Below are 27912 nucleotides of genomic sequence, written 5' to 3' on the forward strand. Positions count from 1 at the left end.
CTTAAGAAAGCAAATGACCAGCTGGACAAAGGAGAGACTTGAGCCATATCTAAAGAGCAGAATGACATAGAGACTTGAGGGTGGACACTTTTTGACTTGAGTCCGCAAGAAACCACCTAGCAACTGCATAGCAACCTCTCAGAATGGCTTAACAACCATATAGCAGTGCCATGGAATTGTGGCATCGAGTTTCGCAAGGGCAAGCACTACTAACATTTTCTTCGGTCAAAGTTCAAATCTAGTTTTCTTCTGTATTGTAGTTCAGAAATGTACGTTTAAATACTTTGGTTTATGTTTGAGATTCTCGTAAATTCAGGGCAGCGCGGGTTTTTACCTAATCAGGCCTGAAAGAGAGACAGCAGTGATGAGGTCTTTATAAACACTGGTGACTCGAATCTGCATTACTAGACAACCAGACCAACACAGACACTGCAGACGAAAGAGAACGTAAAACATGCCGTTTCTCTCTCTGCCATGACTGTCAGATCAACATTAAACACATCGAAATTGTTGCCATCTGATGTCAGAAAAGTCTTCAGTTTATAGACACTTCAAGAGGACATACTGTATTCTATATTTTTAAAGCAAGTCCATCTGTAATGTTCGTCAAGGTTTCTTGCATCAAAAACACACAGTCGTAATTTAGTTTTTCAAGATAATTTTTAAACACTCTGTCTGACCCTACTGTACCTTTATAAACATCTATAAAGGGCCTCTGTTATGACTAGTTATCATATTCACATGTGAAATGAGTCGTAGTAAATTTCTATTTTAGTGTAGTCTGTATGCTTTTTCGATCTCATAAATTTGTGGATTTCTTCTTTGTCATTTGATTGATTCAATTTTTCTTTAAATTAAATTTTAGTTTAGTTAATTTCAGAAATTAATTTGTTCGAGTGCAAAACCTGGAAATCATGGAATTTTAAAAGTGTAAATTCCAGGCCTGGAAAGTTCTAAAAAGTGATTGATATTTCTGTAGTTATCCGGTGTGTGTGTACAGGTGAGTGTGCGAGTGTGTATGTGAGAGTGTGTGTGTGTTTGTATGGTTGTGTGTTAGTAACAGTGTGTATAGTTGCTCTAATTAGCTGCAGTTGGAAGGAGGCCTGTGTGTGTGTGTGTGTGTGTGTGTGTGTGTGTGTCTCTCTCTTTGTCTCACAGTGTGTATTTGTGTGTGGCGGTCATGGTCACATGCCAAGTTTTCGGCGTTTAACGGATTGTTCATTGTCTTCCTCATCCACCTGCTCATGGCGCAAGAATTCCTGTGTCACTTTCCCTTTTGGAATTCCGCATCATCATCCGGAATGTCGTGACATGGAATCATGAACAGGAAGAGGGTTGCGTTAATACAACGGTGTGATAGTGAAATTCACAAAAAACGTTCTCTGTTCAGTGGACACTAAGTTCAGGATTACCACTTCTACGAAATATTCTCACATGCCACTTTAACATTCACAGTGATTGGATCGCACTCCCAGCCAATCATAGCGCAAGGAATCAGCTGTTTAATTTTGCCTAATTTGCTGCTTTTACACCCTTCTCAGTCACATCTGCACGCTGACCAACAATCCTACTGCCTCCGGGTCAAAGGTCACGCTCAGCGGGGACTTGCCGAACTCTGTTTGTGTAAATCTGAGTGTCATCGGATTCGATCTGTCGGCCGTCGCGCACATGACATGCACACTCAGTCGGATTGTTTCAGATTTTAATAAAACTATTACTCTTGATTTCAAATAAACCAAAGTTCTCCCTTCAGATCGACTGATATCTTTTATTAAGTGTGGGCGGTATGACCAAAAACATATATCATCGTAAACAATAGGTCATTTATAGTCATATTTCACCATAACAGTATACATAACATATAGTTATTTTTATTACATAACCATGTATTATTTTTTAAATAATCCAATAAGTCTATTTTTAATATATCCAGTGAATTAAATGCTTTAAATTATTTCACTTTTATTTATTTTTTAGATTTTTCTTAACATATTCTTTTTAAATGGATAATAAGTCTAGCATCAGAGCAAAAACAGCTTCTACAATATGTAACACTTCACTTAAAAACAAAAGTCCCAAAGCTGAAATATATTTGATATATACGATTGGATAAGCCAAGTTAAAAATATTGGTAAAATAGCCAAAGTACGCATACTAGTGACCAATGCACCAATTAATGCGACAAGTTGCGCCGTCACATGTCAACCGTAAAGAACTTGCCGTTACTTCATCGCTATGCATCAAAACTAAGTTGTTTCCATTATAATTAATGAAACCATTAAATAAATGTCAGATTTAGTGCTTGGTGTTGGCTTTTAATTGTATCACGAGTATACCGCGGTATAATCAGGGTTTAGCAGAATTTGTACTGTTTGGCATTATTATTGAGAGACTAGACTGAATAGTTTTTATTAAAAAAAATGTATTAAAAAAATTATTTGTTGGGGCCTGGGTAGCTCAGCTGACTACCACCCCTGGAGTCGTGAGTTTGAATTCAGGGTGTGCTGAGTGACTCCAGCCAGGTCTCCTAAGCAACCAAACTGGCCCGGTTGCTAGGGAGGGTAGAGTCACATGGGGTAACCTCCTCGTGGTCGCTATAATGTGGTTCTCGCTCTCGGTGGGGCACGTGATGAGTTGTGCGTGGATGCTGTGGAGAACATATAAAAAATGAACTTATACTGTAAAGGCATAAGGGTGATTTTAATTGAGGAAAACTTAAAACATATTGCCAAGCTCTTTTATTTTCTGTTTTTATTCTAAAATATTCTAAAAGTTATATATAAAAAAATAAAGCTATTTCTGTACCCATCACTTATAACATTTTAATAGTTTACTGTAAAAGAATAATAAATGGAACTTTAATCATGGCTAAAGAAAAGCTCCTCTTTCCTCCGTTTCACGCTTGTGTAAATATTGACATACTTTGGCGCTTTGAAGTCTTTTTGTGTGGTTGCGATTGTCATCTGGAGGACATAAAAACGGAGACGTCCAACCCGTGACATCCTGCAGGATTACAACAGTAGCTAAACACACACACACAGAAGATGAATGAACGTTTCACGACTCTCTCAACCACAGAGAGGAAGTTCCTTCTAAAATTTAGAAACTTAGACTTGATGGATCCTGATGGGCCGAAACCCGAAATGCCGACCAGAACCTCACGAGTGCCTTTGCGCTGTTTTTATGGTCGCATTGCATTTTTCAACTTATTCTGATTGTTTTCGCAGATATCTGGCATGCAACAAGAGCAACAGCAAAAGGGCAGTTGATATGGAATGTCCTACAGTGTGACATTTTATTTGGCTGAAACACATTTTTCCCAATTTTCTTATTAAACATGCCGTTTTTATGACCTTGTATGAATTAAGAGACTACATGGAATATTTTTACTTTGACAAATTAATAAAAACTAAAACTAGTAAAGGCAAAAAGTTGTATAAAGCTGTGAAAACGGGACCTAAGATTTACATTTTCCCTTCCCTTAAACAATCAATTCGGCCTAAAATGTAAATTCTGTTTGCATTTACTCACCCTCATGTCATTCCAAACCCATACGACTGCCATTCTTATGCAGAACACAAAAGGAGATGTTTTAATGAATATCATGGTCCTTCTTTTCAATACAACTCATGTCAGGATTTTCACTGAAAAATGACTAAAAATGTTGGGCTGTTTCACTCCAAAACCTATCGTATGCCTTCAGAAGACTTGGGTTGTGACGCACGAGTAACTTGTACTACTTTTATGATACGTTTTGGTGCTTTTTTTAAGCTTTGAAGTGAGTCGCTATCAACGGCCATTGCATTGCAAAGTCAAAACATTAATTAAAATATCTAAGAAAGTCATATGGGTGTGGAACGACATGAAAGTGAGTAAATGATGACAGAATTTTCACTTTTGGCTGAAATTTTCCTTTAATACATATTTGTGAATTTTAAGCTAAAATCTTGATGTTAAATAAATAATTAATGAAGATGTTATGTCATTTCTGGCATCCGATGTGGTTCAAAATCCGATATGACTGATACCTTGACAGCTGTCTTGCATCTAAATCCCAGAATCGTCTTTTTAAAATGCTGAAAATTTAAGTATCTGCTTGGCGGGTATGGATATATGCTGGTTATAATGCTCTTCTGCATCATTTGATCAACAAAAATGTACTTAAACATCTCTTTTTAATACATTTATTTTTGTTTCTGTTTCTATGGTTGTTTTTGTCATTTGTTGTCGGAAGTCTGATGGACGGACGGCGACTTTCTGTGTCCAACTTTGGCACTGTTGTTTTGTGGGGGCGGGGTCAAGCTTTAGAAGCCCTTATTACCATGCCGACGAGGAAAAGCAGCCAATTACACTAATCTCTCCCCACATCTGTGTCCGATCAGAGACAGCCAATCAGCATACAGCGGTTTTGGCTTCAGAAACTCGCAAAGGCAAGAAGGCATAGATGCATAAACCGTGTGTGTGTGTGTGTGTGTGTGTGTGTGTGTGTGAGGACACTGCCACCGCTTCTCAGAGCTCAAGAATGTTCCATTACGCTGTGAAATAGACGGTTGTCAGAGTTTAGGGGGTTTTATTACCCATCATGCACCCATACTTGTTTCCCCAGATCCTGTGATTTGGCCTTCCAATAAACTTTGGCACTTAAACCTCATCTAGTCCCCAAGACAGATTTGTTTCTTCTTTAAAATGTTTTCTTTTGCTTATTAGATGTTGTGGTTATCTTATATTTGGAGATAATGTACAGTACAGTAGAGCATATTGCAGAACTATTCTGTAATTCACATGCACAAACACACCAATAGCTATACATTCTCTTTACCAGCCAATGATAACATGAAACGGCTTTTGCAAATTTCACTTCTGCAATGTGACATATTTCAAAGTGAAACAGAATATTCAGGGGGAAATAATGTAGCACGGGGCTTGATTGTATCCATGTGGATTTGATTGGATTGTAACAGTTATACAGCCATTATCACATACTTTATGTATTACAGTTAAGTTTTTTTTTTTTTTTTTTTTTTTTGCATTACACTAATGAAAATGTTGGTGGAAAATATGTTTGATTGTCATGAAAATAATATCTCAAAGCCAAAAATCTTAATGATCCTAAAACACGTTTTTTTTTTTTTTTTTTTTTTTTTTTTACACTGTGTGTGTGTGTGTGTGTGTGTGTATATATATATATATATATATATATATATATATATATATATATATATATATATATAAAATCAGCAAAAAAAAAAAAAAAGAAACGTCCTCTCACTTTCAGCTGCTTTTATTTTCAGCAAACTTAACACGTGTAAATATTTCTATGAACATAAAAAGATTCAACAACTAAGACATAAACTGAACAAGTTTCACAGACATGTGACTAACAGAAATGTAACAGTAACAGAAGTAACAGTCAGTATCTGGTGTGGCCACCAGCTGCATTAAGTACTGCAGTGCATCTCCTCCTCATGGACTGCACCAGATTTGCCAGTTCTTGCTGCGAGATGTTACCCCACTCTTCCACCAAGGCACTTGCAAGTTCCCGGACATTTCTGGGGGGAATGGCCCTAGCCCTCACCCTTTGATCCATCAGGTCCCAGACGTGCTCAATGAGATTGAGATCCGGGCTCTTTGCTGGCCATGGCAGAACACAGGCACAGAACGAGCAGTATGGCTGGTGTCATTGTCATGCTGGAGGGTCATGTTAGGATGAGCCTGCAGGAAGGGTACCACATGAGGGAGGAGGATGTAGTCCCTGTAACGCACAGCATTGAGATTGCCTGCAATGACAACAAGCTCAGACCAATGATGCTGTGACACCCCGCCCCAGACCATGACGGACCCTCCACCTCCAAATCGATCCCGCTCCAGATTACAGGCCTTGGTGTAACGCTCATTCCTTCGACGATAAACGCGAGTCCAACCATCACCCCTGGTGAGACAAAACCGTGACTCGTCAGTGAAGAGCACTTTTTGCCAATCCTGTCTGGTCCAGCGAAGGTGGGTTTGTGCCCATAGGCGACATTGTTGCCGGTGATGTCTGGTAAGGACCTGCCTTACAACAGGCCTACAAGCCCTCAGTCCAGCCTCTCTCAGCCTATTGCAGACAGTCTGAGCACTGATGGAGGGATTGTGCGTTCCTGGTGTAACTCAGGCAGTTGTTGTTGCCATCCTGTTCCTGTCCCGCAGGTGTGATATTTTCGGATGTACCGATCCTGTGCAGGTGTTGTTACACGTGGTCTGCCACTGCGAGGATGATCAGCTGTCCTTCCTGTCTCCCTGTAGTGCTGTCTTAGGCGTCTCACAGTACAGACATTGCAATTTATTGCCCTGGCCACATCTGCAGTCCTCATGCCTCCATGCAGCATGCCTAAGGCACGTTCACGCAGATGATCAGGGACCCTGGACATCTTTCTTTTGGTGTTTTTCAGAGTCAGTAGAAAGGTCTACCTAGTGTCCTAAGTTTTTATAACTGTGACCTTAATTGCCTACCGTCTGTAAGCTGTTAGTGTCTTAACGACCGTTCCACAGGTGCATGTTCATTAATTGTTTATGGTTCATTGAACAAGCATGGAAAACATTGTTTAAACACTTAACAATAAAGATCTGTAAAGTTATCTGCATTTTTACAAAATTATCTTTAAAATACAGTGTCCTGAAAAAGGGACGTTTCTTTTTTACGGCGTTTATGTATATATATACTGTGTGCACAATTATTAGGCAAGTGAGTATTCTGATCTTATCATTATTTTCATGCACATTTTCCAACTCCAAACTATAACTTATATATAAACAGGAATGCTTATTGGATTAAATCATTTTCAGGTGATATGTATTTGTGTAATGAGGGAGGGTGTGGTGAAAGTGACTAACACCTTATATCAAGGTGTGCATAATTATTAGGCAGCTTCATTACCTCAGGTAAAATGGGCCAAATTTTGAAAAGAGATTGAATTGACACTGAAAAATAAAAAATTGTAAAATGCCTTTCAGACGGATGAAACACTCTTGAAATAGCTCAATTCGTCTATTGATGTGTGACCATCAGACAATGAAACGTTTTGTTGCGAATAGTCAACTGGGGCGCAAAAAACGCAGAAAATGGAGAAGAAAAGGCGCAAAGTAACTACAAAAGACTTGAGAAGAATTAAACGTGAAGCTACCAGGAACCCATTATCCTCCAGTGCTACCATATCCAGAACTGCAACCTACCTGGAGTGTCCAGTAGTACAAGGTGTCAAGTGCTCAAAGACATGGCCAAGGTCAAGAAGGCTGAAACACGACCACCACTGAATATATTCACAAGTTGAAGCATCAAGATTGGGCAAAGAAATACCTGAAGACAGATTTTTCAAAGGTTTTATGGACCGATGAAATGAGAGTGACTCTTGATGGACCAGATGGATGGGCCCATGGCTGGATCACTAATGGACACAGGGCACCACTTCGAGTCAGGCGCCAGCAATGTGGAGAAGGGGTACTGGTATGGGCTGCTATCATTAAGGATGAGGTAGTTGGACCTTTTCAAGTTTAAGGTGGACTGAAACTCAACTCTCAAACCTACTGCCAGTTTCTGGAAAGTACTTCTTCAAGCAGTGGTACATGAATAAGTCCTCAGCATTCAAGAAGGCTCCATCACATGCATCCAAGTACTCCACTGACTCAAAGATGCCCAAATAATGACTTGGGCCCCCTTCCTCGCCTGACTTAAATCCTATTGAGAACTTGTGGGCCCTTCTCAAACATGAGATTTACAGTGAGGGAAGATAATACACCTTTGGACAGCATTTGGGAGGCTGTGGTTGCTGCTTCAGCGAAAGTTGATCGTGAACAGATCAAGAAACTGACAGACTCCATGGATGGAAGGCTTATGGCTGTTATTGAAAAGAAAGGTGGCTATATTGGTCACTGAATATTTTTGAAAGGCCAAAAATTGTATTTACACTAATTGCAATTTAAAAAGCCACAAGTGTGGGAAATTAACCTTTAATTGCCATTTAAACCTGCGTGTGTCACCTTGTGTGTCTGTAACAAGGCCAAACATTCAAGGGTATGTAAACTTTTGATCAGGGCCATTTGGGTGATTTCTGTTCTCATTATGATTTAAAAAGGAGCCAAACAACTATGTGATAATAAATGGCTTCATATGATCACTATCCTTAAATAAAAGACAGTTTTTTTGCATGATCAGTCATATTTTCAAAATCAATGCCAAAATTTCACAATTTCTGCCAGGGTATGCAAACTTTTGAGCACAACTGTATATATATATACACACACACACACACACACACATATATATATATATATATATATATATATATATATATATATATATATATATATATATATATATATATATATACACACACACACATATACACACATATATACACACACACACACACACACACACACACACACACACATATATATATATATATATATATATATATATATATATATATATATATATATATATATATATATATAAAAATTATGATTAAAAACTTTTTTGAAATGAATGATTAATTTGTGTATATTTGCATGTATTAAATGTGCAAGGAAACTATTTTAATACCTTTTTCTTGATGGTTACACACAAGTCATTAAATAAATACAAAATTTGTAGAAAATGCTACATATGTTTTTCAAAAAATGATTGAAACCTACTTGGATGCAAAGAAATTTCTATGAATTTTACATGTGTTTTAAACTAGATTTTAGAAAGACTTTGCGTTTTTATCACCTCGAACAACCTTAATTGTCTGTGATAACCCTTAAGTAACCTACATATGCTGTATATCATTCTTTGTTTTGGTATTTGACATTTAACTCTTTCTCTCTTTCAATCTCTGCAGGTCTTTCCTCCCCTGCCTAATGAAGCTGAGATTGCACACACTAAAAAGCTGTTTCGCCGACGCAGAAATGATCGCCGGTGAGTGACCATAACACCATAATGATGAAATGAAGTTCTGGTGACATTGTGGGAATTACCGTCGGCATTTCTCCCAGTTCATTAAACACCAGACACAGAACGCTGCCATTAGACTCGTAAAGGAGAAAACACACACACTGACTCACACTTTTCACACTTGAGTTTTAATTCCGGGCCTGCAATATGAGCGTCAGATGGCTTTTCAGAGGTGTGTTTTTGTTTGTGTTTGGAGTCAAATGTAGCACTCTGAATCTGCCTTTTCTTTACTCATAATCTTCACTTTTAATCTATAAGACAACCTCCACCTTTTTTTTTTAATATTTGACTTGATGTCATCGGAAAGTTCTCTGTTGCAGTTTGCAGTTGCTTAGAAACTGCGAAAAAGCATAAATATTTTGGTCTAAACTTGTATGAAAGAAAAGGAGGGAGCAAAGCGTGAAAAAGCAAAGCCCCTCTTTTATTCACTGCTTTGTTTGCTTGGATAAAAAGGTTTTGTCATCATTGACCGCCTGTCCTTGTCTCTGGAGACTCGTACGGCAACTTTTAGGGTTGTGAGCTTTTTATTTTTGCTTTGTGATTCCTCTGCAGTCAAGGATATTGATGCTTGAGGTTTTTGCTTTGACACGTTGCTGTAGAACAAAACAGACGGTTTGTGTGTGAATAAAGACTCCAAAGCTCCTTGTGGCCCAGATTGTGTGCTGGTTTGATTGTTAGAACAGTGGTTTTGGTTGCATGAGTATGATGCTGTTGCTCATACTTTGGGTTAGTGATTTTTATTTTTAAAAACATTGTCACCAGTTTCTTTCTTGATACACAGTTCTGAACTTATACTTAATGTGAACTATTTATTGGTGATTTAAAATTATTACAAAGGTAAAAAAATGTAAATAGCTTTCTGCAGTAGCCTTAACATTGTTTAGTTGCGGTAACATTCTGTTGTTGCCGTAACATTCTTTGGTTGCTGTGGCATTCAATAATTGCTACAACATTCTATAGTTGTCATAGCGTTCTTTAGTTGCTGTAACATTGTTTAGTTGGTGTGGCTTTAAATAGTGCCGAACATTCTGTAGTTGTCGTAACTAGTGTCGTAACCAGATATTAGAACCGATATATAGGTGTCATGTATATGTTTACCGATATGCGCAGATATGAAAACTTTTTTTCAGAACATATCATGCCAAAAACAATGCTTTAGAATTGGTGTCATTGCATAGTTTGTCCAGCAGAGCGTGCTCCGACTCCATTGTTTACAGAGCTGACTCTGAACTGACGGTGGCTCTGCAGACAGGGTGGAGTTAAGTGGTGCGAAGTTAAGCGGTGTCTTCTCTGTAAGTTGTTAACTAGTGTGTGAAATACATACTGGAAAGTTAATAAACAATGACCCCAGGGGGCCTGGGTAGCTCAGTGGTAAAATACGCTGGCTACCACCCCTGGAGTTCGCTAGTTCAAATCCCAGGGCATGCTGAGTGACTCCAGCCAGGTCTCCTAAGCAACCAAATTGGCCCGGTTGCTAGGGAGGGTAGAGTCACATGGGGTAACCTCCTCGTGGTCACTATAATGTGGTTTGTTCTTGGTGGGACGCATGGTGAATTGAGCGTGGTTGCCGCGGTGGATGGCGTGAAGCCTCCACACGCGCTATGTCTCCGTGGCAACGCGCTCAACAAGCCACGTGATAAGATGCGCGGGTTGACTGTCTCAGACGCGGAGGCAACTGGGATTCGTCCTCCGCCACCTGGACTGAGGCGAATCACTGTGCAACCACGAGGACTTAGAGGGCATTGGGAACGGGGCATTCCAAATTGGGGAGAAAAAGAGGAAAAATCCCACAAAAAAAAAATAAAATAAAATAAAAAAAAATAAACAATGACCCCATCATTTTCCCTTTTCAATATAACTAATATAACGTTAACCCTGTCCCTGACAACCATGTTACTCATGTCTGTTTGCTGTTAGCCAGCTATAGTTTGTCAGTGCAGTCAGTAATGTAGCAGATTGAAAGGTAAACATCAGAGCATCTTTTTGCAGCTCAGCAGACAACGGTGCGGTGGTGGATTGTGTCTGTTGAGTGTTGATTTCATTCTGCATTGTTACCTAGTTGGTGAGATGCAGTGCTGGTCCATCTTTTACTCTCCGTGACAACGAGCTCATTGCTAACTAGCTAATCACGTAGCTACTTTCAGTGCTTGTCAGCTGAGTGGAAGCTAATGTGTAAACATGTTTTCACCAAACTGTTTTATTCAGAATTCACAGTTTGGTACCCCCTTCAACCGAACAATTCCAGTCGTTGCATTTATAAAATGTAATATTTAAAAGTCTGGTTTTCCACCGTTGAAAGTTTCCCCTGAACTTATATAGCAGAATACGGTGTAACACCGCTGCCACTGTTTATCTCTTGACTCGGCAGGTTTAAATGATTCTTGTTTTACAACCTGCCCCTAATTGACTGGCAGTATTAATATAGTCAGCATTTGACTGATACTAAACAGTACTGATGTTTATTTAGCTATTTACGAACTCCCTCCCGGGTTTTGGCACCAATGTAACAGGGGTAAAAGGGAAAGGAGGAGGCGAGAACCGGCTTGACAATATAAGTAATCATTTAATGATTAACTTAAAGCAAAAGACATATAACACACACACACATATACAGGGCAGCTGCCTGTAGCTCTCTCTCTCGAACTGCTGCCTCCAGCCGCCTTTATCCCTCTCGTGGGCTTGATTAGCCTGATTAGGGGCCGGGTGTGCATCATCACGGCCCGGCCCTGCCCTCCTCCTTGCCACACTGTGGCTTTCAATGGTTGCTGTAACATTCTATAGTTGCCGTAGCGTTCTTTAGTTGCTGTAACACTCTTTAGTTGACATAACATTCTATTATTGCCGTAATCTACCATAGTTGCCGTAGAAATCTATGGTTTCCGTAGTGTTCTATAGTTGCAGTAACATTCTTTATTTGCCGAAATGTTCTTTAGTTGTCATAACATTCTATAGTTTCCATAGCGTTCTATAGATGCAGTAACATTCTTTAGTTGATTTGGCTTTCAAAAGTTGCTGCAGCATTCCTTAGTTGCCGAAGCGTTCTGTAGTTGCCATAAGATTCTTTAGTTGCTGTCGGCTTTAGATAGCTGCTTTAGCATTGTTTAGTTGTTTAAATGTTCTGTAGTTGCCATAACATTATATTGTTCCTGTATCGTTCTAAAGTTGCTCAACCTTTTTGCAGTTTCTCTTGTACTGACGGACCCCCCAGCATGAGTTCCTTAATGCGTGCTGTAATTTAAAAAAAAATCTTACCTTACACTTCACAGCAGATTCACTTGAGAACAGATTATATCACAGCAGGTGCACTGAAGATCAGATTATATATTATCAAACATATAATGTGGTTTTTAGATGGTTATAATGATTGATTAGATAAGATGTGATTGCGAAGGCCCTTGCCGGCTATGTGCGCCACCATATGGTTTACATGCAATGAAGCATGGGATTGTGAGTTCGCAAAAGAAGCATAGAAGGTTTTAAAAACCTAGCCCTTCCACTTTCCCAGCCCCGGAAGTGGTTAGAATGAGTGACAGATGGAATGGGAGATGGCTTGAGTGCACTGACTACTTTGTATATTCTTTGTTTGACGTAAGAAATCATGGCCGCATCGATGCATCAAAACAATGCGCTCTAATGGTAACAGATTTAAACTTTTATTTAGTGATTGTTTGAATGTTTGGAACATTAAAATAAATATATTGTTATATTGAAAAGACTGTTTGTACAGCTGGTTCATTATTTTAACTTCTTCAGTCCCTCTTTTGCTGGTAAACCGCAGCACACCATTTTGATCGTACGTGCAAAAGGGTTAATCTTTTTTTTCCCCATAATGTTCTATACATGCCGTAAAATTCTATAGTTTCCATAGCATTCTATAGATGCGTAACGTTCTTTAATTGCCATATCGATTTATAGATTCCATAACATTCTTTAGCTGCTGAGCCATTCTATGGTTGCAGTAACATTCTGTAGTTTCTATAGCATTCCATAGTTGCCATTTGGGATGTGCCAGGGCGGTTGACTTATCGAGTAACTGTCCCATGTATTTTTGTTTTCGATGCTGCTGTTTAGTTCTGTTATTATTCCATCCCCTACTCTCTCATCTTCCTTTTTCTCTTATCTGTTTTTAGTTCTCGCTCCTCTACTTGTATTTCATCCCTCCTCTTTTCCATCCACCCAACCCTCATTCACACACCATCTCCCTGTCACACTCATAGCCGAACTGAACCGCCCCAGGACCAACTGACGATACTACTGCCTGCCGAGGGAAAGCGGCAAGTGTCCAGGTCAGTGTCTGAAATGGATCCAGTTCCAAGCGACTCTCCTGACTCGTGTTCTTCTCTGGTCTTCTTACCAGCTTCGCTCTCGGTGAACTTTGGGCTCTTAAACTGATGTCGGAACAGTCATACTATTGTGGAAGTTTGTGCCAGTCAACCCGCTCTTGGGACTCAAACTAACCATTTTCTTACCGTGGATCTGTAGCCTTGGCATCCTGCTTGCTTTCTTACTTTACTTTGCTAGTTTGACCCATGCCTTGCCTTGTTTCAGTTGAGTCACCTTCCTTATTTACATTGTATCTCTGATTTATGCACACACGAGATGCTGTTCAAAGTTCATTTAGGAAAGGGAATCTGAATGGTGAGTGTTAAAGTGGCAGGTAGTAGGGAATGTTATAAATCAGGATCATTGTGGTGTTCAGTAGGAATGTTTTGGGAAGTTTAGGATTGGTGAAGGGTGCTAAATAAAACCCACTAACATGTTTTCTCAGCCATTGCTTAACAAACACAGAAATGGAGGTTGATGGGTCAGTATTTCTGGAAATCAAGTCACACCTGAATGTAAAGTAAGTCACACTTACAAACACAAGTGTACCTTTTTGTACATTTCTTAAGCATTCCTAAGTATAATAATGATCTGATAACAAAATAAGGTAAGTTGCAAAATATAGGTATCGTTATCGGCCTATAGTGTTTGGCTGAAATCGGAATTGACCAAAAATTTATAATATCGGTGCATCCCAAGCTGCTATAGACCTTTATCAAAGTAAACACCATATTTAATTTGACCAAAGCAGTAGAAATTTGTGGATCATTCAGCTGAATGATCGACACCATGGTACACAACAGTACAACATATTCAACAAACTGTACTTCTATGATTGTTCTTCTATCCTTCACAACCTCGTTACTCTGACTGAAATCTTTAGTTTGAACGAGATACACAGACATGAACTCTAAAAATCTGGATATGAAAAGGGAAGAGACCTGTCAGTCAGGGTTTATCTTGGGTAAAGCAACCACTTATGTAAAAGGTTTTCTCAGGGAACTTTATTTATTTGTGGATTGTTTGTTAAGTGAAGGGTGGAGTGTGAACACCATTTTGTAAGTCACTAAGTGACTAAATGTAAAATGTAAATGTAAATCAGCCTGTGCTCAACTTACAACACTGAAGTGCACTTTCAAGAGTCTGATGCTGAGAGGAGGACATATAAGAGACACACGTACACACTCAGAATGAACAAAAGCCAAGGACAAGCATACTTGAAAAACCTCTCTAAACACAATTACAGCCATAGTACATCAAACACAAGAATTCACTCATAGAAGCATCCAGTGTATACAGACCTCTGTGCTATAGTCACTGGACTGTTGGTTTCTAGTAGGCTTATTGCTGTATCTAACTGAATTAGGAGGCGGATCACTTGAGTTTCACTGTCTTCATTGCCATTGGTAGTCGCCATATCGCGTCATTGTTCATTGCATGAAGTTGAACTCCGATCATCTTTGTTGCATGCAACTGTTTCTCATGTCCCCTCAAATCACTAACTCTAAATGAACATGAAAGACCTCCAGTCACTGCCAGTTAGAATACATTTAATGTTTAAAGGATTAGTTCACCCAAAAATGAAAATTCAGTCATTGTTTACTCACCCATGTGTTGTTATAACCCTATATGACTTACTTTCTTTTTCTGAACACAAAGGGAGAAATTGTGAAAAATGTTGTGCTCAGTGATGTTATACAATGGCAGTTTATGGTGACCACCTCTTCAAGCTTCAAAAGAACACAAAAGTGTAATTCAGAAGTCTAATAAAGTATTGTATGCAACTCATGTCTTGTTCTGAAGGGATAAGATTCGATTTTGTGGGAAACAAACCGAAATCTAATGTATTAAGTGAAACTCTTGACCGACTGTTGATCTCCTGTGCACATCTGCACAAGAGCTTTATAGCTCTTGCATGAGAGTTACAGTAGTTACTCTGCTGCTCGTGAGGTGGGGCATTCAAGCAAACTTATTTTTGTTTTGCTTCAACAGGACCACCAGCAATATTAACAACAGAAAACACAACACAGCTGCACACAAACCAAAGAACAGAACTTACTAAACTTCTACAAGTTTGTAGTCGAAGAATTTTTTTGAACCGGAGTCCTCAATCAAAGAGAGAGAAGGAGTAGGCGGGAATGTCTGTCACCTCCATTCTGAACTGGTGAGTATTTGTGACAGACTTGAAGAGAGTGAGACCTCCGCAAAATCATTCAGGTGGTGTAACATTCTCGGCCAAAATCAAGTAGCTTTTAACCGGCTCATGAGATGCTGGCTTTAATATAATGTTATGAGAACGTTTTTGGACAGGTGCCGCACAATGCCGAAAATAGAAAATAAGCGATCGATAGAATGTACCGTCGCTCGTCACTGCTGGTTAGGGCAAAAACTAACCAGCAGTTAGGCTCCTCGATGTTTCTGTTTGATTTCTGAGTACTCCATTCATAATAATAAGGCTGGACATAGAAATGCATCAATTTTTGGACTACAAACTCTTCAGACATGTTTAGTAAGTTCTGTTCTCAGTTTTGTGTGCAGTTGTGTTGTGTTCTGTTGTCACTATCGCTGCGTTGGATCTGTTTTTTTAGATAAACAAAACGAGTTTTAGCTTGAACGCCCCAATGTCACGAGGGGACTGTGTGAACTGTTGCTCTCGTGTCCTATCATGAACGTGCACAGGAGATCAACGGTCAGTGAACATTTTCACTAAATAATACATTAGATTTCAGTTTGTTTCTCACCAAATCTTATCGTATACTTTCATAACAATCATGAGTCTCATGAATAATTTATTAGACTTCTGAGTTATACTTTTGTGTTCTTTTGAAGCTTGAAGAGGTGGTCACCATAAACTGCCATAGTATGACATCACTGAGCACAACATTTATTCACAATTTCTCCCTTTGTGTGAAGAAAAAGAAAGAAAGTCATATAGGGTTATAACAACACAGGGGTGAGTAAACAATGACTGAATTTTCATTTTTGGGTGAACTATCCCTTTAATATTATATGTTGATCAGGATTTTAGACCAATAAGATTTCACTGTGGGCGGAGCTATCCCAATTTTTGATTCCTCTTTTGATGAATCTCATATACTAATATCTCTTCATTGTTATCAGAACACACATATTCATCGAGGTTAATTTTTAACCTACTGACATACAATACATGTGATTAGTATCTCGTCTTGTATGTAATAATTATTGAATTGAAGTGCTTTGATTCCCCTCAGAAACATGGTCAAGGACGTTATCATAAGCTAGTCAAAATCAAATGTTTCTTTAAAGATGCTTTTTATCTAAATGTCTTTTTTTCTTGTTTTCTTGAGATTTGTAGTTTTTCAAGGTCAAAACTTCTGTTTACAATAGAAGAGTTAAAGCTAAATTTGTGCACTTGGTGAAACCAGATAAAATGCTACACGTAACTAAAACAGGTGATTGGCTGGTTAAACTGCATGCTGTTGCGGCAAATGTTGGTTTTGCTACATATTTTTACAACATAACATTATTGTTTGTATATAGCTTGTTTTTATTACTCTGTAATCTTATTTTTTTGTACAAAAGGTTGTTGTTAGTGCAGAACATGTTGTTACAGCACATTTGTAATATATTATGCAGTTAAACATTTTGACAGTAACAAATTATGCACTAATAATAAACACTTTCGAGCAACAGTGATAATATGACAGGGTAATTTATATTACATTGTTTAGTGTTAATAACGCATGAGATATGTGTCTATTATGGGTGGAATGCAGTTATCTCTGGTGCTTTTCAAAAATAGGCGAAGCTTAGAAATAAGCTGTCAGTGGTAAAAAGTGCAGTGATCTGCACAGTTTTTTTTATTTTTTATTATTTTTATTATTTTTATACTTCACATTTTTCTACACTGACTTCAGCTTGAACTGCTTAACTCTTTAAGCCTGGATGGGCCCACTGGCGAGAATTTGTTTTTAATCAAAATATGAATAACTGCAGTCTTGACCTACACAAAATAGGTATCGTTTGAAAGCTTATCTCTACTTTACAATGCATGTAGTAGACATTATGACCAAAATTGAACAAGTGCTTTGAAATTTGCAGACAAATCAGAAGTGTTCTGTTTTGATCATTTATGAAACATTTTGCACTGTACATATTATTGCAATCAGTAAAAACATCAAATTGATCAAATAGCCATGTGTCATATGTTGTTGGAAAGCTCTCAAAGAGTAGAATACAACCTATTTGTTTTACTCACAGGCAAAAATATAGCATGTAATAGCTAAGTATGTCTTTGACAATTATGTTGGTGTTGTTATATGCTGTGTTTTTGCTTATAACTTCAGGAAAAATAAACAGAGCATAAAATATCAGATACCATTACATAGAGGATCAGCGATTATCTTTCAAACGAACCCACACACAAGGCAATCTGATGCACAAATCATGAAATAATCCACACGAAGTACAATGTTACATATGGCCACCAGGAGATGGCGCCAAGTACACAACACAGACTCGATGACTCAAATGGCACAGAATGAAACTCATTCTGTGGAATGTCATTACTATAATCATGTCTCCGTGTTTGCATGTGTAAATAGTTCTTACAGTTGAAGTCAGAAGTTTACATACACCTTAGCCTAATACATTTCAACTCAGTTTTTCATGGTTCCTGATATTTAATCTGTAGAAAACATTCCCTGTCTTAGGTCAGTTAGGATCACTACTTTATTTTAAGAATGTGAAATGTCAGAATAATAGTAGAGAGAATGATTTATTTCAGCTTTTATTTCTTTCATCACATTCCCAGTGGGTCAGAAGTTTACATACACTTTGTTAGTATTTGTTAGCATTGCATTTAAATTGTTTAACTTGGGTCAAATGTTTTGGGTGCCTTCCACAAGCTTCTCACAATAAGCTGGAATTTTGGCCCATTCCTCCAGACAGAACTGGTGTAACTGAGTCAGGTTTCTAGGCCTCCTTGCTCGCACATGCTTTTTCAGTTCTGCCCACAAATTTTTTATCAGATTGAGGTCAGGGCTTTGTGATGGCCACTCCAGTACCTTGACTTTGTTGTCCTTAAGCCATTTTGCCATCTTTGGAGGTATGCTTGGGGTCATTGTCCATTTGGAAGACCCATTTGAGACCAAGCTTTAACTTCCTGGCTGATGTCTTGAGATGTTGCTTCAATATATCCACATCATTTTTCTTCCTCATGATGCCATCTATTTTGTGAAGCTCACCAGTACCTCCTGCAGCAAAGCACCCCCACAACATGATGCTGCCACCCCCATGCTTCACGGTTGGGATGGTGATCTTCGGCTTGCAAGCCTCACCCTTTTTCCTCCAAACATAACGATGGTCATTATGGCCAAACAGTTAAATTTTTGTTTCTTCAGACTAGAGGACATTTCTCCAAAAAGTAAGATCTTTGTCCCCATGTGCACTTGCAAACTGTAGTCTGGCTTTTTTATGGTGGTTTTGGAGCAGTGACTTCTTCCTTGCTGAGCAGCCTTTCAGGTTATGTCGATGTAGGACTCGTTTTTACTGTGGATATAGATACTTGTCTCCCTGTTTCCTCCAGCATCTTCACAAGGTCCTTTGCTGTTGTTCTGGGATTGATTTGCACTTTTCGAACCTAACTACGTTCATCTCTAGGAGACAGAAAGCATCTCCTTCCTGAGCAGTATGATGGCTGCATGGTCCCATGGTGTTTATACTTGCATACTATTGTTTGTACAGATAAACGTGGTACCTTCAGGCGTTTGGAAATTGCTCCCAAAGATGAACCAGACTTGTGGAGGTCCACAATTTTTTTTCTGAGGTCTTGGCTGATTCTTTTACTTTTCCCAGGCCTTAAAATACATCCACAGGTACACCTCCAATTCAGTACACCTCCTATCAGAAGCTAATTGTCTAAAGGCTTGAAATCGTTTTCTAGAATTTTCCAAGCTGCTTAAAGGCACAGTTAACTTAGTGAATGTAAAATTCTGACCCACTGGAATTGTGATATAGTCAATTAAAAGTGAAACAATCTGTCTGTAAACAATTGTTGGAAAAATTACTCGTGTCATGCACAAAGTAGATGTCCTAAGTTACTTGCCTAAACTATAGTTTGCTAATATTAAATCTGTGGAGTGGTTAAAAAAATGAATTTTAATGACTTCAACCTAAGTGTATGTAATCTTATGACTTCAACTGTATGTACAATTATTGTTGTTTTTTTTGTTTTTTTTTTCGGAGAGGCTTTTGGACACGATGATAAATTATTTTTGAAATGCTATAACTTTTTATTACTTTGTTGTATAAACACAAAATTGTTCTCAGATACAGTTGACATGATTGTGAACAAAACAGTTTTTCGGAGCCACTTTATTTACACCCTGAGATATATAATGTCAAATAAGAAAAATACGATTTTTTATTTTATTTTATTATTTTTTTTTTTTTTGAGTTATAAGCCTTTAATTTTGGGTATGCCACTGAAACAGGAAATCTTTAAAAACACTATCCAAGCTTCAGCGGTTAATGTACAGCCTCCATTGAAACCAGGGTCAGTAATTCACTTTTCCATTAAAACTTCCATTTCCATTTTATTTATTTTTTTAACCAATAAAAATTGTCATTCTGTTATGTCAAATACTTGCTTTTAATCAAAACATTAACATAAATTCATTATATAAATAACTAGATTGAGAATGTATTGCCTTTTACCCATAAAATTAAATGTATACGTTTAAATTTATTAACTTATATAAAATTAGTCCTAAATTGAGGAGTTAATTTAGTGGTTCATTTTCTTGCCCCTATATTTTGAATTTCGGGGGCATTTTTGTCACTTTCAGTGGCGTTTTTCCATTGTGTCCCCCTTAATTTTTTTACCCTGATTTATTTATTTATTTATTTTTTAAGATAATGTCGGTCTTATGTGTGCTATTGTTTTATTCTTTAACATTACATTAGTTAACATGATGTAAAATGAACAATAATTTTACAGCATTTATTGATCTTGGTTAATGTTATTTCAGCATATACTAATACATTTTTTAAATTAAAAGTTGTAGATGTTAACATCCCTTTTTTATAAGTTAACATTAACCAAAATTAACTTTCATATATAATAATTTATATATTAATCATTTTAAGAAACTCTACCCGTATAATGAGGTACACTGCAAGTGTTTTTCATGCTATGATAAAAATGCTGGAACCAAGATATGAAATTCCATTTCCTACATAAACTAAATTAGATTTTAGCAGAAGTCCTCCTGTGTAGTCACTAGTGTGAAAGCTGTAAGCATCTGTGTGAAACATGTTCTGTAAAGTGTGGCGTCAAGGGTTAACTCATGTTAACTTCAAGAATGTCACGGTCAGCAGCTTTGGTGTCTTATTTTCATCCTGTCATTGAGTGCACTCTCTGAGTTTCTTCCCTAAAATTAACCCTCATAAAACCGCAGAACGCCACTGTCAAACGCGACTTTAAACCTGGACGTCTTACTCTCAAGCTGTCAATCATACGGGAAGACTATCCTTGCAGCGAGAACTGACCTGTGTGTGTGAGTGGTTTAAAGAGCAGAGAATACCATGTTTTACAGCGGTACAGAGGTTACATTCGTTAATGGCCACTAGTGAGGGCGTTAGTCTTTGATGTTTGTGCTGATGTTACCAATTTGAGAAGGTCGAGGGTGACATCATAGGGCCCAAACTAAAAATTTTTTTAAACTGGAATCATTAAGAGAAATCTATGGAGCCCCTTAGCGGACAGGGCTGGAATTTTCTTTTTTTTTTTTTTTTTTTTTTTTAAATAGTTTTGCGTTCCCTCGCAATAAATTTACCATGGTTTTACTACAGTAACCATATTTTAACCATGATATTTATAGTGAAACCTTAGTGGTAATACAGGAAAACAAAAATAATAGTAATAAAAATCAAACTGTTGTTGGTGTCATGGTTTTACTATGTAAATAACATAGTTTAACTATTGCGAGGGAACGCAAAGCTTATTGGGAGGGAACGCAAAGCTTTTTGGGAGGGAACGCAAACTATTGCGAGGGCGCGCAAAACTCGTTGCGAGGACACGCAAACTATTGCTGTGAGGGAACGCTAAACTTGTTGCGGGGGCGCGCAAAACTTGTTGCGAGGGCATGCAAACTATTGCTGTGAGGGAACGCTAAACTTGTTGCGAGGGAACGCAAAACTTGTTGCGAGGGCACGCAAACTATTGCTGTGAGGGAACATAAAACTTGTTGCGAGGGCGCGCAAAACTTGTTGCGAGGGCACGCAAACTATTGCTGTGAGGGAACATAAAACTTGTTGCGAGGGCGCGCAAAACTTGTTGCGAGGGCACGCAAACTATTGCTGTGAGGGAACGTAAAACTTATTGCGAGGGCACGCAAACTATTGCTGTGAGGGAACGTAAAGCTTGTTGCGAGGGAACGCAAAACTTATGGGGAACGCAAACTATTGCTGCGCGGGAACGCTAAACTTGTTGCAAGGGAACGCAAACTATTGCTGCGAGGGAACGCAAAACTTGTTGCGAGGGAATGCAAAACTTGTTGCGAGGGCACGCAAACTATTGCTGTGAGGGAATGTAAAACTTATTGCGAGGGTGCGCAAAACTTGTTGCGAGGGAACGCAAAACTTGTTGCGAGGGCACGCAAAACTTGTTGCGAGGGAATGCAAACTATTGCGAGGGAACGCAAAACTTGTTGCGAGGGCACGCAAACTATTGCTGTGAGGGAACGTAAAGCTTGTTGCGAGGGCGCGCAAAACTTGTTGCGAGGGCGCGCAAAACTTGTTGCGAGGGCGCGCAAAACTTGTTGCGAGGGCACGCAAACTATTGTTGTGAGGGAACGCTAAACTTGTTGCGAGGGAACGCAAAACTTGTTGCGAGGGCACGCAAACTATTGCTGTGAGGGAAAGTAAAACTTGTTGCGAGGGAACGCAAATGATTGCGAGGGAATGCAAAACTTATGGGGAACGCAAACTATTGCTGCGCGGGAACGCTAAACTTGTTGCGAGGGAACGCAAACTATTGCTGCGAGTGAACGCAAAACTTGTTGCGAGGGAATGCAAACTATTGCGAGGGAATGCAAAATTTGTTGCGAAGGCACGCAAACTATTGCTGTGAGGGAACGTAAAACTTGTTGCGAGGGTGCGCAAAACTTGTTGCGAGGGTGCGCAAAACTTGTTGCGAGGGAACGCAAAACTTGTTGCGAGGGCACGCAAACTATTGCTGTGAGGGAACGTAAAACTTGTTGCGAGGGCACGCAAAACTTGTTGTGAGGGCACGCAAACTATTGCTGTGAGGGAACGTAAAACTTATTGCGAGGGAACGTAAAACTTATGGGGAACGCAAACTATTGCTGCGAGGGAACGCTAAACTTGTTGCGAGGGAACGCAAACTATTGTTGCGAGGGCACGCAAAACTTGTTGCGAGGGAATGCAAACTATTTCAGAAAGAAATTCCTGTCCTCTAAGGCAGGGGGTTTTCAAACTGGTGTCCGCAAGAGGGTTCTAGGGGGTCTGTGGAAAATTTCCGAGAAAGAGGAAATATTTTTCAGGTAATTAGAGTTGCACAGATATGAAAATTTTGGCCGAAAGAAAACCGATTTTAACAAAAAACTACAGGCCGATTCCGATGTGACTGTATGCCAATAACTTATTTTATCAGATCACTGTTTTGCTTAGGAATTATGCTTTAAAAATGTACAAAGAGGTACAAATGCTATTTTACTGCTCTAACAATAAATAATTTCCAATGAACATTGATTGGATCTGTTGAACAGCTGACAGGCCAAATTAAGAGAGCAATGAAAATACAAGATTAAAAGTATCACGTTACGATTTATGTGGGGAAAAACATTTGCACTTCTAAAACATTTTTGCACTTCTGTTTTTGCAGGTTTAAACAATACAATTCACATTTAACGTATTATGATAGAACATTACAAATTCATATTATAAATTATTACATTCACCATGCTTTACTTTTTTGGATTTCATTTATTTTGGTAGGTATTTCTTCATATTACAGAGAGAATTGCAATCAATTTATGTAATTAATTGTAAATAAACCATCAGTTTTTTCATATCAGTGTGTTCATGCTTATGCAATCAAAAGCATAAAAACGCAGATATGAAAAAATGATGGTTGATATTGGTGGTTTATATCAGTGGTTATTTCATTTGGCCAGTAATTGGCCAATACATTGGTACATCCTTACAGATAATATTTGAATAATTTGGCTTTAGTACGATAACAATATAAAAGCTAATTATTTAATTTGTCTTTATAATATTACACTAGCAAAAACAAAAATTATACACAACAAAATATAGCAACCTTTATATATTTTAGGAGGGGGTCCCTTGCAAGGTGGTTGTCATATTTGGGGGTCCTTGCCATCAAAAAGTTTGAAAGCCCCTGCTCTAAGGGGCTGCATAGGAATTAGATTATTTTTTGTCAACCTAAAAATGTCATCAGGCGTACGAATTAAAAGGACCTATTAGAAATCCATGTACACGCTCCAAGAGGAGAATAAAGCAAATTGTCTGATTATTGCTGCTCATGTAAACACAGTTAATGCTACACAGCACAGAAACCTGTGTTGACACGTATGGCGCACTTATAATGTATGCTAACACAAACAGCAGATGTCAGAGTGTATATTTATTCACACATGTAATGTAGACACAGGCGTGTGTGTGTCTGTAAAGATCCATAATCCAGTGTTAGTCTTCAGGATAACTAGAGATTGCTGGTGAACATCGATTATCCCGTAAACTCTGTGCATTTGCTACAAACATGGAGATTTGGGTGTTTACAAAATTACACAAAATTAGTTTAGAAACATATGCGTGCTGCTCTTTTCCAAACAATGAAAGCATATTTTAATGAGCTGTTGCGATCCAATAAAATTAAAAAACACATAGTTAATTACATTAGTTAACATGAACTAATAATAAGCTCCTTTAAAGCACTTAATAATTTCGGTTATTGTTAATCTCAACATTTACTAATACATTTTCCAAATTAATAGTTGTATGTTAACTTTAGTTAATGCATTATGAACTAACAATGAACAATTGTATCTTAATTAACATTTAAGATATAAATAATAATTCTATTAATTATAATATAATTAAAAATTAACATTAACAAAGAATAATAAATGCTGTTCATTGTTAGTTAATTATACCTAATGCATTTTCTAATTGTAACAAAGAGAACCTTATTGTAAAGTGTTACTAGTAAGTTTTAAGGAGTAAATGTGAAATGAAGCTTTTGGGAGGTTGCAGGGAATTTTCCGCTGCAAAAACTTGAGGGTGGTTCTTCAAAGGATGAATTGCACAGATTGTAGGGAATTTACGTTTGGATCAAGAAAAATTATTAACTGCATTATTTTCTAACGCTTTTTTTCATCTCGTAGACGACAACAGCGTCTGCCAGGCGCAGGAGGAGCTGGCGGGAAATCCCAGAATCCGCAGCAGCAACAGCCGACCAATCAGATGCAACAGACCAATGCAGAGTACCAAACAGGTGTCGGGACTAAGCACGGAGGGCGGGTTTACCAGGGGCAGCAGAACCAGGGTGGGCGACAGGGTGGCCCTCATCACGGCTACAGTCAGAACCGCCGCTGGCATCAACAGCCGAAACACCAGACGAGCAGTTTAACTCAAGGGCCTGCACCGAATACCAAAGAGACAGAGAATGTAAAACAGGAGGAGCCTGAGCCTCAGACAGAGAAAGGAGTGAAGGATGAGCCAGTGAAAGAGGAGAGAAAGAAAGAAGAGAAGGAGGAGAAGACGGAGGGAGGGAAGATTTGTTTACTGCAGTCATCAAAAGAAAGACTGAGAAGGAGACTCAAAGAGAAGGTGAGAACTGTGTGAGTGTGTGAGAGTGTGAGAGTGTGTGAGTGTGTGAGTGTGAGAGTGTGAGAGTGTGTGAGTGTGTGAGTGAGAGCGAGTGCGAGAGTGCGAGAGTGCGAGAGTGCGAGTGTGAGAGTGTGAGAGTGTGTGTGTGAGTGTGTGAGTGAGTGCGAGCGAGCGCGAGATTTTGTGTGTGCATGTGAGAGAGCGAGTGTGTGAGCGTGTGAGTGAGCATGTGAGTGAGCGTGCGAGTGTGAGCGCGTGTGAGTGTGTGCGTGTGTACAAAAGTTGGCAATCATAACAGAGGTTATTTACACAACACACCTGCTCATTGTTTATAATTACTATTTTATGCATGTTTGCATAATAGTGAAGTCATCAAAACAATGAAATAACACCACTGGAAGTATGGGCTTTAAGTACTGACCTACAAATGTCAAACAAATGAAAACACTCTTATATTTGAGCTTCTTTGTGTAGATTTCAGCTCCGCACACTCTGATCATTCTCTCAGCTTCATGAGGTGCCTCCTAAGCAAATAATTTCAAGCATTTATCAGGGTCCCCATGGTCATGGAATTCCTGGAATTTTAAAATTGTGTTTTCTAGGCATGGAGTAGTCATGAACATTAATAAAATAAAAAATACAAATAGTGAATACATATTTTTCTATTTTGGGGTGTTCCTTCAGCTTTGGGCAGTTTCATGCCATGAGTTTTATTAAAACGAACAGATTTCTTTTTTTTAACTTTTTTATATGAAGGTTACATTAAAACTGACTTTTACATTTTTAACCCGGGCCTTCTCCATTTATTTCTGGCGCTGTCAAATGCCTTTTATGTATAGATTTGACTATATTAGCCTTCTCACAGAAACAGACTTTCAATATTAAACTATGAAAATAAAAATACAAATTATTACATGTTTAAAACTGAGTCTAAAAGAACAGTGAAATACACAAAAACCATTTCAGTATTTATTGCATGAAAATTATTTCTGTTAATTTGTCCAAAATATGAGTTGTGCATCATTTCAGCAACTCCAAACAAATTTTCCCTTATAAAGTTTTTTTTTTTAGTTTTTTTTTATCGGTGTACTTGTTAACCAAGTGGACAAAAGTGTCAGTGAAGAGCAAGCTTGAGATGAAATATGGGACAAATCAAAGAAAAATCAAGATTAATATCACTCGATCAGAATATTTTTATTGGCAGTCATTTCCAATAAAGCTGTAATTTTTGCCAAATTATGCAAAAAGTGTAAAAATATTATTTGACTCTGTGTGTGTTTTGGATACATCAAATGTTAGCTGTGAAATTAGCCTTAGCAAGACAGAGTCGGTCATTTTATTTAAAAAAAACTTCAAAAATTGTATTTCCATCAGCCTAATTTTCTGCACAGAATTCTATTAAACACAATGCAGAATTTGAGATGTGCTGGAAATGACACTGTAGTGGGAATTTTCATGACAAAAATGACATAAATCTCCTGTGATGCATGTACATACACTATGTGAAATTGTTAATAGACAAATTTAATGAGTGAGAGTGTAAAAAGAGATTTTACAAATCTAAATGAATCAATTAAGAATTGATCTGAATCAGAATGATTTTTTTCCACCAAAGTTTGTTGTCAAGCTCCCAATGGCATGAGTTGGTACATGCCATCAGTATTTCAAGTCGCATGACCGCTCTTGCTCTTCTTTGAATGGCAGGAGGATGTTCCCGTGGCGATGGCCGGACCTCAGCGGAACCGAATGGACAGATTATTAGAGATCTTGAACAGCATGAGGAATAACAGCAGCGGTGTGGAGGCGCAACTCACCACCTTCATGGAGGAGGCGCAGAACTCTGCAGACTCCGAGGAGACGCTTAACCAGATCGTACACACGATTTATCATAAAGCGGTCAGCGACCGAAGCTTTGCGGCCACCGCTGCCAAACTCTGTGACAAGATGGCGCTGTTCATGGTGGAGGGCACCAAATTCCGCTCTCTCCTACTCAACATGTTACAGGTGAGGAGTGAGTGTGTGTATGGTATGTGTATTTGTGTGAGTGTGTGTGTGAGTGTGTGTGTGAGTGTGTGTGTGAGTGTGTGTGTGTGAGTGTGTGTGTGAGTGTGTGTGTGAGTGTGTGTGTGTGTGTGTGTGTGTGTGTGTGTGAGTGTGTGTGTGAGTGTGTGTGTGTGTGTGTGTGTGTGTGTGTGTGAGTGTGTGTGTGTGTGTGTGTGTGTGAGTGAGTGTGTGAAAGTGTTTGAGAGAGTGTGCGTGTGTGAGAGTTTGTGCGTGTGTGAGTGTGCGCTTGTGAGAGTGAGAGAGTGTCATGACACTTAAACACATTTAAGTATCACCTTCTCCTTTACAGTCACATTGGTTTGCATCTTTGAAAGATGCTTTTCTTAAAGTGTCATTTTCTTGCACCAAAAACAGTCACTGTTCTGCTCCAGTTTCATGAATTGTCTGTCTGTCTGTCGTTAGTTCTGTCTGTCTATCTGTCTGTTGTTTGTTCTGTCTATCTCTCAGTCTGTCTGTCTGTCTCATCTATCTATCTATCTATCTATCTATCTAACTAACTCTTTGTCTGTCTGTCTGTCTGTCTGTCTGTCATTTGTTCTATTGTTCTATCTATCTGTCTGTCATTTGTTCTATTGTTCTATCTATCTGTCTGTCATTTGTTCTGTGGTTCTATCTGTCTGTCTATCTATCAGGAAAAATAGCCTTATTGTAAAGCGTCGAGTCTTTACAAAAGAAGGTTTTCAAACTTTAAT

General features: G+C 38.5%; 1 protein-coding gene across 3 annotated transcripts in view; it reads left to right on the forward strand.

Moving 5' to 3' along the window:
• Window positions 1–27912, forward strand: part of LOC127429245 (CBP80/20-dependent translation initiation factor-like) — an 89109-nt gene that overhangs the window by 38838 nt on the left and 22359 nt on the right. For 2 of the 3 annotated variants that reach the window (XM_051678167.1, XM_051678168.1), the window contains 3 exons: window positions 8859–8935; window positions 24712–25156; window positions 26861–27160. In XM_051678167.1, the coding sequence (XP_051534127.1) occupies window positions 8859–8935; window positions 24712–25156; window positions 26861–27160 (822 nt within the window). Of the gene's footprint in view, window positions 1–8858; window positions 8936–13188; window positions 13258–24711; window positions 25157–26860; window positions 27161–27912 lie in introns of all 3 variants that reach the window. The other variant, XM_051678166.1, reaches the window with a different exon arrangement.

Source organism: Myxocyprinus asiaticus, chromosome 38 (assembly GCF_019703515.2).
Source record: "Myxocyprinus asiaticus isolate MX2 ecotype Aquarium Trade chromosome 38, UBuf_Myxa_2, whole genome shotgun sequence".
Lineage (NCBI taxonomy): Eukaryota > Metazoa > Chordata > Actinopteri > Cypriniformes > Catostomidae > Myxocyprinus > Myxocyprinus asiaticus.